This window comes from Cololabis saira, chromosome 16, assembly GCF_033807715.1.
Source record: "Cololabis saira isolate AMF1-May2022 chromosome 16, fColSai1.1, whole genome shotgun sequence".
NCBI lineage: Eukaryota > Metazoa > Chordata > Actinopteri > Beloniformes > Belonidae > Cololabis > Cololabis saira.
Window position 1 is genome coordinate 19,127,421 of NC_084602.1, and position 12,897 is coordinate 19,140,317.

Sequence of the window (12,897 nt, forward strand, 5' to 3'; positions counted from 1 at the left end):
AGCGTCACGGCAACGGCGTATGCTCTGCGTTGGTGTAACGCAGAACCTTAATTCAGGCTTAAGCAGCTAGCAGTAGCTGGCTTCGCCCCAGACCAAAGGCCTAAGGATCCTGGTAACCGCAGAGCAGCCTGGAGCTGAGTCACCTTCCAGGTTGGTCTGCACCCTTCCACGTTCACTAACTGAATTGGGCCCTGCAAGGACTCAGATCAGATCTCACCAGGCTCTTAATGTGCTCATCAAGGGTCCTGGCAAAGCTCGGTCAGAGCTCCAGCAGTCCTTGATTCAGATGTTTTTCAGGAGCAACATCGAATATTAGGACAGATGGACAGATTTGATCAAAATTGACTCAATAGATGTATCATATTTGAGACCTCTGAACCACCTCCATAATCAAAAAAAAAAGGAAAAGAAAATTATACAAACCAAAAAGAATAAATAATAAATATAAACAACTAAATAAAAAGTACATAAACGTACCTAACTTATTCATAATGATAGGAAAAATTATTATTTAAAAATTGTTAAATACAAAATTGGAAGGGTTTTTCATTTCAATATATAATCAACACTTCAAATAAAACATTTTAAAACATTGTGGGGATGTTATTCCATATGTCAGGCATTAAAGGGTTAAAAACACTCCACTGAACACCGATAGGTGTAATCACAGACGCTTTGTCCAGTTCTTCTTATACAGTCTCTCCACACCTTTTCATCATTGAGAGGATTTTCCAAACAGGTTCCCAGACATTGGTGCATGCATGCAACTCCAGCAGGCTGGACCTCTGTAACACTCTAAATGCAGGATTATCCAAACAATCAGTGGGACAGCTCTGGCTCACACATACAAACAGTAATTTGATCATATTACTCCTGCACTGAAGTCACTTTACTTGCTCCAATTCAATAAAGAATCACCCTCATAATCCTGATATAGCAAAACGTACTTCATGGTCTGGCCTTCCACTACGTCTCTGACTCGCGCAGCATCTTTAAACAGTTTCTGTAAGTTCATCAAGACTCTCAGATCATGAAGGTCATCTTCCCCAGCCCAGAATCAGAATATTGACATTTATATTTAGTGTGGGGTGTGTCTCATGTTTAGTTGATATTAATGTACTGTATCTGTGTAAAACATGGTGAGTTTATGTGTGATGAAATATCCTACTCAAATAAATTTGCCATCACGTTTTTTTTTAATACAGAATGTAAATATCATTCTTTTTGCTGCTCCTTCTTTTTAAACTTAAGAGCTTCAAGTTTGCGAGAGCTTGCTCCCAAATGCCATTTTCCTCTTTTGGCCATCTTGGGAGATCAGAGGAAGCAGCATTTTTAGAAATCTTGAGTGGCTTGCATCGTCCACTTCGGGGAGGCTCTTAACTTAGTGGACCAAGGATATTTTCAGTAATTACACAGTAACCAGGGAATGTTAGCAGGAAACGTCCATAACACAATACACACAGGCCAGGCACGGCTAAACAGATATAGGAATTTCCTGGTAGTGTTGCTCTCTTTGGAAGTCACCCGTGCTTGTGTTGCTTCAGCCTTTATTCTCAGCAATAAAAGACAGTAAAGATTTGAAAGCATTTTTTGGTTTCTGTGCGGTTAGAAGAACAGTAGTGGAGGTGCAAAGGGTCACAGAGTGGGAGGGTGCACTCTCGAAATGGTTCACAGACAAAACCAATGATAAGTTTAAAAATCCCACATCGTGAGTTTGAGATGGACTGGAATGTTTTAAACTTGAAAAGGGGATATTTTTTTGTGATGCTTTCACACGCAAAGTGCATTTACTCCTTCATGTGTGACTATAACAATAATCAGAGCCGACCAGATGGTGTTCGCATCACAGCATCCTGAATAAAGTCACTCTGAAGGAACATGCCATGTTGACGTTTTGGATTGGGGAGGGGGTCAGTGCATACATTACATCTATGTATTTGACATTTAGAGTAAAATAGTCCAGTTATAGAGCTCAGAAGTGTATAGAAGTGCTTTTAATCAGGTCACAGCGAGCCCAGACCCCTCTTCTCCCACTGTGCCCCCTCTGTCTGAAGTGCTCTGCCAGGGGTGACCAAGAGGGACATCAGTGACCCAAATTAGGAAAGGGTAAGTGTGTGTGTTTGTACGGAGGGGGGGTGTATTAGCTGTGTATCATGCCTCATCCGCACTGTTTCAGTTCATTAGCAGCAAAAGGAAAAGACACAAGAGAGACAAGGAGGGGTGGCGAGCGTGCATGTGTGTGCGTGTGTGTGTGTGTGTGTGTGTGCGTGTGTGTGTGTGTGTGTGTGTGTGTGTGTGTGTGTGTGTGTGTGTTGGGAGATGCCAGGGGCAGAGAAAAGAAGAATACGTCAGTGACAGACGGAGAAAATCACTAGATTTCTGGGACCCTCTTGACCTAGAAACAAGTGACACACACACACACACACACACACACACACACACACACACACACACACACACACACACACACACACACACACACACACACACACACACACACACACACACACACACACAGGTGCAAAGATACTCACCAAGGACCTAACGGCCCCTGCGTCTCTGTGAAGCTGGACCAGCTGAACCCCTGCAGCAGCCACCATAGTGTGAGACCTCTTTGCATCTTTCTTTCTCTCAATCCTTCCCTTTTTTTCCCCAGTCTGAGTGTCTCTTTCTCCTTTCTGTCACGTCCCCTCAAGTCTTACCCTCAGTCATTTTCCTCCTCACTTTTCTCCACTTTTCTCTGTTTCTGTTCTCCTCGTTGGGCTCCGCTTCCTGATCATCCAAACCAATTTCCTGCTTTTATCTCTCCATCTTTTTCGTACAGTCCCTGTCTCTTTTTCACAGAAGTTCATGCATGAATTATTATTTTATATTTAGGTCTGTGGGAAGAAGAAAAAAAAGAGACATGTTTGGGCTTGATCACTCAAACTTGTCTCCAAACATTCACTTGACTTCTTTAACCGTGACATTATACACTATTCTGTCTGATCAAATATGTTGAGACCGGTTTATCTTCATTTGAGTCTCCTCTTCAAACCGCGACTTGTTGGCTTCTCCTCCAACTTGGATGTCTTTAAATGAGCGAAACCAGCTGCACTTTGGAAGCTGAGGTTTGAAGTGTACCGGACCGGATCTGGATCCCGCTTTCAAAGACTCTTTATTTACAAGCCATTCTGTGTGGGATCTTGCAAAGCATAGATCTACACAGGCCGTGTCCTTAAATGCAAGGTCAAAAACTCTTCTTCAAGTGACTCAAATTCACCACAAAGGCACAAATGCGTGCAAAACAGCGAGAGATGCTGCATTTACAAAAGAGCATTTGTAATAATCATTACTTGGTCGTCTTCTGGTCTGCAGACACTTGTTTTGTAGTTTTGTAGATCACTAAGGTTGATTTGGGCCTTACGTTCTGTTACTGGTCACCCAATCGTGTCTGTAAATATTTTTTCCCAGATCTGTCTTCTCGAGAGTCAGTTGGGTGTGAGGCTACGCAAGGCAGCATTCTTTTTCCTTTTAAAAAAAAAAATCAAAATCACTAAATTACACTTGAATATAAAAACCAGTTCTGGGCTGCTTAAGAGAAATGATGGAAGGTGTTGTGACTAAACAGATCACACTTGCCGCCACCAACCGGCCCCGACCGCAGTCACCAAGTCTGGCCTTGCTTACACAAAACCAGATGTTTATCCTCATTGGATGGGTACAGCATAAACCATCTGTTCCAGTCACTTGACAAAAACGACAAAACAAAAGTGTGACCAGCACCTGGCAGCCTCCCTCTCAGTCTAATCACGCTGAACACTGCACTCGGCTTGTTTTGCCCCTATGTGGCGACCGTGGGTTTTATGTCCTTCTGTGGGCTGCGCCCCACCTGCTGTACAGCTCCACAGCCTCGTTTTTGTCCTGCATGGAGAGAACAGTCAAATCCTCTCACTCAAGGACATGCACAGGGCCACCTGAACACGTGATAGCATCAACAACACAGTTCCCAGAATGGGCAGCGCCAAGTACTGTAATACAGTCACCTTGTAACTGATTTTTGTTTCTAAACTGTAAAATGTTACTGCTGTACTTCTGCCAGTGTATGTTTACTCTGCAATTTCTTATCACTGGATATGAGGATCATTTGTATTCTGTGTACTGGTGCAAGTGGTATTTTTACACAAACAGTTAATATAAGATACACAGAAGAGAAACAGAAGTAAATCAAGACATGCATACTCTTGAGAGAATATCTCTTTATCATATTAGATTTTTTGTTTTGATTCCCATATGTCAACATAGTCTTACAGTCACTTTATGTAATCAGTGTATAAGTTGTTGAAAACCTGCAGGATAGATGCAAAACAGTGATCCTAATGTGTAAAGTTTGCATTGCCTCACAGCCACAGAAGGCCCATAGTGTGCAAGTGATCAGTAACACATGTGTCAGCTAATTTGTTGATAGTTATCTCATCTAAAAACCCAGCAAAATAATCATGTGCATGCTTGAACAAGAATCCCTAACAAAAATAACAAGGACCCACTACAGAACAACAATGTGCATAAAATGTTGTGTTCCTCCTCGGGTCACATGGAACAAAAGCTCGGGGTCTGTAGGCTGTTCAAAGCTGACAGAGAAGACTGAAGCGTCTTTGATGAAGAGAATGAGTGAAAACACTGAGTAGAGGAGGAGGAGGAACCCTGCTTGACACACATCCACCCGGCATTCAACGAATTAAGTTTCACTGTGTTTCTTGCTACTTAATTATCCCCCCCATGATGGGCTTGCAAATACTCTTCTGTTTTCATCGCAGGCTCTCCCCATGACAGTCTGGCTCCATCTCAGCTCACAAGATCAGTTACCAGAAATAAAGATATAGTTTGTTTAGATTGAAACAAAGTGTTTGAAACACATAGATGAGTAGAGGAGGTGAAAATATAAGGGAAATACTCATGATTCATGAGCTGATGTTCGGGATTATTATCATTATTATTATTATGTTATTATCATCCTGGAATAGCATTTTCCCGTTTGGAAGTTAAGTGCTTGCAGATAAAATGTAGAGGGTTGAAATTTAATTGAGTGAGAGGGAGGGGGGAGAGCAAAGAGAGGGGTGTTGCTACTTATGCGTGACGATTGTTGATGGCTTGATTGTCTGCGTCCAGCTGCACGGAGGAGCAGGGAGAGGGAGAGGGAGGGCGGGGAGAGAGGCAGACTCACTGACGCCGGCCTTCGAATTCTCCCATCCATTGAAAGAGAGAGCCGATTGTGTCCGGGGCCTTTCCGACAAGCACCTGATCCCTGCCCAGACACACTAGCGCGTGTGTGTTTCACACTGGGAACTCTGGAATCTGTACACAGGCGCTGGTAGTGGGGAAGCTACCACAGCAAAATACTCTGTTGGACACATTTCTTATAGAAATGGCTCATAATACAGTACTCAGACAGTTTGTGAGCAGCCTTTTTGTTAGGCATCAAACACAAGTTACTTCGATTTGGGATTACGAGTAATTTGTAATCCCAAGTCGTTGTCCTCTCTGTGCCTCCTCTCCATTATAGTTTCGTCAGTAAAGCCAGAAGTGTGATTATTTTCCCACCAGATCTGGGAAAAAAGATAAAAAGTGAAGCAATAATTGCCCTCCTCTTGACAAATTTAAGAAAGCTATTTAAGGTCAAAGTCTTGTTTGGATACTTGGCGCCACTCACATAATATATCTTTAAAACAGCGCTGGATCGAAGTCCCGTCTCACAGTTCAATAATATGGTTTGTTTTAAAGTGAGGTCGCTGAGTGACTTGTCACACGGGGTCAGTGGTTGTGAGGAGGAGGGGGAGCTGCCACAGTTGTGGCTCCAACATCTGTTTAACTTTTGCATAATTAGGAGGATATATCCAGCCGTGCGCTTTTACGCACACATGTGAACAGGCCGAAGATAAGAATACAGTGCATTTGTATTTGCACAGAGCTTACATTGTATTATATTCCATCTTTTACTTCTACCTGTGAGGGTGTTCATTTAAATTGGCTGATAGTTTCGCCATATTAAAAACAAGCATTTCACAATAAAGACGAATAGTTCACGCCCTCATTTCTGAGTGAATGAGACTGTCAAGGTGGTTGCAACATTTAAAACTGTCTGTAATCGGGCAACCTCTTGTGCAACCACACAACTGTGCTACTGTATTCAGTCTACACCGACAAGTTATCCTACATTTATTTTTTCTTAAGTGTTCAAAAACGAGTTTGAGTGGATTCATCATTGCTAAAGTTGTGGACTATTTGGAAAGTTTTTCCTCTTAATTCTACTGAGTACAACTGCAGACCTAAGACGAAAAGCAGTGAGGAGGGGCAGAGCCTTTTTAAGGCAGATTTATGGTTCCGCGTTACACCAACGCAGAGCCTACGCCGTACGGCGCGCGTCGCCGCGTACCCTACGGCGTAGCCTCTGCGTCGATTTAACGCAGAACCATAATTCAGGCTTTCCACATGACCGACACGACTCGTGAGCCAATCAGAAGTGTGAGCGCCTCTGCTTCTCTCCCTCTGCCGGTCCACGGGGGAGGGAGGGCCGTCTGCCAGAGAGGGGAGTGCGAGTTGGGGTGAATGGATGACGTCGGGAGGCTGGCGCCAGCAAGTCTGGGACTGGCGCGTTAGATCAACACAGCTGGGCCGGGATAGGACACACAGCTGGCTAGGGCCTGCATTCCTCCACAAAACAGGATTGTGAGAAAAGGGGAAAATAAGACCCAAATAGGAGCAGAACGGGACGTGCTTTCATGTAAACTAAAAGGGAGCAACAGTTGGATTGTTAAAATGTAACTTTTGTGACAGTTTCACGCAGAAGAGTTTAGATTTTAGCAGCAAACACCCATTATCGGGTTCAGCTCACTTAGTTTGGGTATTATATCTACATACAATAAAATGAGGCTGAATGAAAAGTCAAAGTATACTTAATACCAACAAAAAGACTCATTGTTATAAAAGCAGAGCTTTTTGTTATGTTTTCTATGAGTATGTTGAAAAACTGTGCCCTTACCTGTAATTTAGCAAACTTTACATATAATGTAGTTCAGTGACATGTATCTTTTTTTTGTCATTCAAGTTTTTATTTATATTTTTTAGATGTAAACATAAACAGACAGTATTTTTTCAACATAACAAATGCTCATGTTTGAAACAACCAACTAGACATTCAATTACCTTCATATCAGTGCAGTCATCACCCTGTCATAACACCATTACATAGGAAGTGACATGTATCTTAAAGAAAATGGAAAATAAATATATCTATATCTATGATATAGTATTTTCGAGATATGTATTGAAGCTTGTCTTAGCAACTTTCACAGAAATTAGTCAAAGTTGGATAGAAGAAAGTAATATATATCACTCTCCTTGCTGTTTTTCCAGTGAACAACATTAACAATGTAAGCCTCTTTTACTTTTAAACTTTTATAGTGCCCTAATTTAAATACCATTACCTGAGAAAGATAGCTGGATAGTTGATTGACATTCCCCTTCGGCATCTCATTCTAATTTCATCATTCTTTCCAGCCCTTCAGTAAGGTGACATCGGCCAATGAGAGCGGACCTGTATTTGATATCAGCCAATCAGAGTGCGATGCGAAAAAGGGGGCGTGTCCAGGCGCGCAGCGTATAAAACGTGTAAAACCGTACGGAGCTGTCACAGCGCTGCTGCTGCTCACGATAAGTGTGTTTTTTTGAATTTAACCGACAAGTCGCGTCGCTTTGCCGTCTTTCCGCTCGTGATTTCATACCATGAAAGCCATCAGTCCTGTCCGCTCGGTGAGGAGCTGCTACAAGGCCGTGTGCTGCATCTCGGAGCAGAGTCTCGCCATCAGCCGGAATAAACACTCGTGTCTGGAGGAGCCCGTGGGCGCCCTGTGCGACATGAACGACTGCTACTCCAAACTCAAGGAGCTGGTGCCCAGCATCCCGCAGAACAAGTCCGTCAGTCAGGTGGAGATCCTGCAGCACGTCATCGACTACATCTTTGACCTGCAGATCGCTCTGGAGACGGAGGACACAGCCACGCCGGAGATGGTTTTGTCAATAAAGGTGAGGTTGGAGATGTGCGCTTGTGCAGACACGCACCTTTATCCATAGCAGATCATATTCTAGTTGAACTGAAGTTCATGTCAGGCTGGTAAAAGTTTGTTTCCTACAACCTCGATCAACCGGTGTTTCTGTTTTTACACTTTTGTGGTAGCTGATAATGATCTGATATTACACTTCCTATGTCCTATGGTATTTATATCAATAAGAGGGCTGTCATTTCCAGCTACTAATAGTTTTTTTTCTGTTTTTTGTTCAGACTTCGGACATTACTCGGACTTTCTCCACAGAAGATGGGCGGTTGTGCCATTAGGACGAGGATGACACATTGTGGTACGTATTTGTCCATCAATTCTGATCTCACTGATGTAAAAGTTTTCATGTTGAATATATCAATAAGTGTCCATCTGAGCAAATCTGCCTGAAGGAAACCCACATCTGACAGACATTGTTGTGAAATTGGCTGTTTAGTGTGGTTTTGACTTTTAAAGTAAAATAAATACAAAATAAACCTTATTTGTTTAAAAAAAAAATGAAAGAAAAGGCTTCCCCCTTTGCTCCACTTTCTTAGTACTGCCAATTAGACAGGCAAGTGATTGTGAAGCGGATTCATTGCTATCTGCCTGGGGTTAATGAAAGTTCCATGGTAGGCGCCAGTCTGTCTGCTCCCTGCTGCAGGGAGGAGGAGGGAGGGTGAGAGGGAGAGATCTGACTTCACTTTTCTTCCTTTCTCTCCATGCAGGTGCAGGGAAACACATGTCTCCACTTCACTCCGGGCAAGAGGACAAGAGGGGCAGAAAGGGTGGGATAGGTATTTGGGAAAAAAGGAGAAGACAGAGGAGGAGGTGCAATTTTTAAAGAAAGAGGAAAACGCCGTCTGTTTCCTAGATGAGTGGGGATCAACAGTAGTGCATGAACAAGAAAACAGAGACTCATTCTTTTGGCTCCTGGACAGACAAATCAACACACCAAAGCAAAGGCCAGGAATGCACTGAACTGAAAGCAACCAACTGTGTATGTCTTCCTCGCAACGCTGGGATTCCTCATAGATAGAAGTAAAAACATTCCTACATTGTCCTTTTTATTTTATTTCATTTTTGTTGAACATTCCACACACAGTTTTCACAAACTGATCCCCACCCTTCACAAAGTCTTGTATCGCATAATTATCACCCCTTAAACAATGTTTTCGAGTGATCTGGAATGTGTTAAAACCTAAAGACATGTGCATCTATCTGCTGTGTGTATGTATGGTGCGAGTCAGTTTGGATGTATGTAATTTTTTTTTAATGGGAGTTTTTTTTTGGTATAATCCAAACTCTATACTAGAGTTAATTATAAATGTTTGCGGGGATTGTGTAATTTCTACAGACAGAATGCTATGAGTTTCATAAACTCCTTATAATAAAGTTTGCTTTGTATGTATGTTATGTAAAGAAATAAAAGGTTATGTGACAGTTTGACAGCTGTGGAGTTTTTTTGTTGGGTTTTTTTTTTTCGTATGAAATAATGAATGAGTGTTCTTCTGAGGATTGGATTGATGCTGACGTGACTTCGGCTTTGGATGACAACTAAATGCTGATACAACAGGATGTATTCAGAATGATCTTGAGGTTGTGTGGCTGGAAATCACACCAAGGGAGTTTCTTGTAAGTTCGTCTAGTTTTCCATTGCAAAAGTATCTATTAAGCGGTTGAACTTCCTTTTCCTGGTGAAAAAAGAAACATAAAGCAACCTATCTGATCATTCACAAATTCTGTTGTTATGAATTATGCCAGAGATCAGCATTAATCTGACATGACCCTGACCTCACAGGCTGATTAACATCATCTCAGAATGGCACAGAAAAGAAAAACTACCTGTGAGAACCTTTTTTTCAAAAGAGTGTAAGTTTCAAGGTTTTTACATTAAGTTTAGAATCAATGATCCAAAAACACATTGGAAATAAATAACACATGACAGTAGTCTTCAAATCATCATCCCAAAAAGAGGAGACATTATTTGCCATATAATTCTGGATATTAGATATTAGCTACCTTGAAGAAGTGTTTGGTCTTACTGCTCTTTTTTTAATGACTTCTAAAAGTAAAAGGGAGCCAACAAATACAAAGTTCATTCTTCTGAACGCAGAAGAAAAAAGTAGACCCAGTTCTAGCAGAGTATTGGGTAATAATAGAATTGCAGCACCATCTAGTGGCCAAAAGAAGTAACGACCACAGTCATTCGGTGCAACTTTATACTGCATGTGCAGGGTGAACCCTGTACAGGTAAGTATACATACATCAGAAATCAACCAGAAATCCAGGGAGGAGGAAGATGATTTGGTGGAAGAACCATCATTGAAGGAGAAGTCAATACACTGCATGCACCATCAACTGATTGAGGAAGCGGCTGACATTGAGAATTCCTGCCAGCGGCAGGAAAAAGCTGGTCTGAAGGACAGCACGAGGCATTAATCATTAAACAGGCCTTGAGCACAAGAGTGCTAGAGGTCAGGGTCTACCACACCAGACAAGACCCCAGCTGCCTCAGAGGCAAATCCAACACATATTAGCAGTATACTAGATGCTGGCAGGAATGCCACAACTAGCTAGGTGAAATAGTGTACAGGAACATCTGCTCTGAGTATGGATTGGAAGTCCCAAAGTGAAGGTGAGAGATACCTCCAGGGGTGGGGAAGAATGAAAGAGCAAATATCCTAATGGACTTTCAGATCCAGACTGACAAACTTGTGATGGCTAACCAACTAGACAATGTGCTGGTTGACAAACTTCAGGAGAGAAAAGTGTTGGTTTCTGAAGCAGTCCCAAGCAACAGCAATATCCAGAAGAAAGAAGAAGAGAAATTGGATTAATATCAAAGGTAAAGGAAGGGATGGGATGGGGAAGATGTGGAAGTAGGAGTGTTCCCTAATTGGGAGAGTGTCTCTATATCAGCAGATCCCAGGAATAAATCAGAGATTTCGGTCCAGAAGTGTGCAATACTAGGAACAGTAAAAGCATTGCAAAGATCCCTCAAGCTCCCAGGCCTAGAGGACCTGAGGGAAACCACACAGAGCACACAGAGGGATGGGCAAGGGTGGAGTTTATATACATACATTTATATATTTTCTTCTTTCAAAGTTTGTTCAAGTAAAGATGCTTCTAGAATCTGTCAAAAATAAAACACTTGGGGAAAAAAAAGTAATCAAAGTTTGTTGCAAAGAGAGCTCCAGAACTTCAGACTGACCCGGAGGAGTCAAACCAAAAATAGTATTCAAGAGTGAAGGTCAGTGAGACAGTGAGAAACTTACAATAAGAAGAAAAAGATGGATCGGTCGCAGTCTTTGTATTATAATTGTTCTTAACCATTGCAACTGCTGTGGAAAAATAAAGCATCTATCATCTGTATCTGCTTATTGCTTTAGAGTCCCAGGGATCTGCTGGAGCCTATCCCAGGTCTTTTTGTTCAAAGAAGCAAGAAAACCTCTCACACACAGAGTCTGATTTCTGATGTTGACATTTAAGACCGAAATGTAGCACTCAGTGTCAAAAAATGACAGTTGGTTTGAAGTAAACCAGGTTCCCTGCACAAGTGGAGCTTAAACACATAGCAAATTGACAAAAAATACAAGTTGTCAGTTGCATTCAGAAAGTAAGTATTGGCTTAATGGAGTAAAGTGTACCATTTTTTTCCACAATCCTTTGATATGGTATTTAAATATTTGAATGATGCAGAACTGTCAACAACATGTATTTTTGAACATATTTTGACTAGCCTAAATTTCAGAGGTACCAATGATTCTGACCAGGACTGTTTTTGCTGTTTTTAGCATGTGTATGGGGGATCCAGGCCTTGCAATCCTCTGCAGGTTTTCCCAGCTACCCCGAATTAACTGCATTTTGCACAATCATGTGATCGAGTGCTTTATACCTTCCATGCCCTTAAGGAGAAAAAAAATTCTCTATTTATGTGGTTGAAAAATGGAGACTATGATGAAAGAAATTTGACAGTATCCTTGTAGAAGGTGGTAAATGTTTATGTAACTGAAAGTGGGTGGTGAGATTTAAACAGTATCACACTTGCACTTACTGCTTCACAGGTTTTAAGCCAAAACAAATTCTTCAGACCCAAGTAAAAACGATTGCATTTCTGTGTTCACCACAAGATGGGGGTGTTGGATGAGAATACGCCAAATATGTTACACTGACGTCTCAGGAATGCAAACCCATTAAACACAAGATAAGGTCATTGCTTTAAAGGCTGGAATAAATTCCTGCAGGGGAAGTGCAAAGGAACCCACTGAACTGTTCAAGCTGTATTTTGAAGGAAATTACTGTTTTTGAAAGAAGATATCCTGGCCAATATGTCACTTTTTAATGCAATAAAAGAATTCTGTTAGGACATAATCAGTCACACGGGTTACATGTTACTGACTTCAAATTGGAGTTGGATACCAAAAACAAACAAATCCAATAGAATCTTATATTATGAACATCTTGGTGTGACAGCTCTCTTGATGTTTCCCTGGTACTGCAGTGTGTAGACACACACATTCACACAGTTATGTTTTATGTAATAGTCTTTGGTCGTTTCATGTCAAATAATAAGTCAAAGGGAAGGATGTGTGCATAAAACCAAATAATAATAAACGGGTTTGGCTGTGCCTTCTTCCTCACAGCATTCCCTTGTGGTCATAATTAGCACTTTTAATGTGACAACAGGATATAGTTGTGACTTGACTATGACAACGCTACACTGTGAGTTTTGGTTCAGTTTAGAAAACAGTGTTGAATGAAAAGTAAAACTATGAAACATGTGGTCCGCAAAGTTATGCCCCTGGAGTATTATAATTATACG

General features: G+C 41.6%; 1 protein-coding gene across 1 annotated transcript; it reads left to right on the forward strand.

The window, feature by feature from the left end:
• The first annotated feature begins 7,678 nt into the window (after window positions 1-7,678).
• Window positions 7,679-9,521, forward strand: id3 (inhibitor of DNA binding 3). The gene is made up of 3 exons (XM_061742928.1): window positions 7,679-8,061; window positions 8,318-8,391; window positions 8,801-9,521. Exons 1-2 carry the CDS (start codon window positions 7,762-7,764, stop codon window positions 8,369-8,371), a joined length of 354 nt encoding a protein of 117 aa, XP_061598912.1. The 5' UTR covers window positions 7,679-7,761; the 3' UTR covers window positions 8,372-8,391; window positions 8,801-9,521.
• Window positions 9,522-12,897: the final 3,376 nt, after the last annotated feature.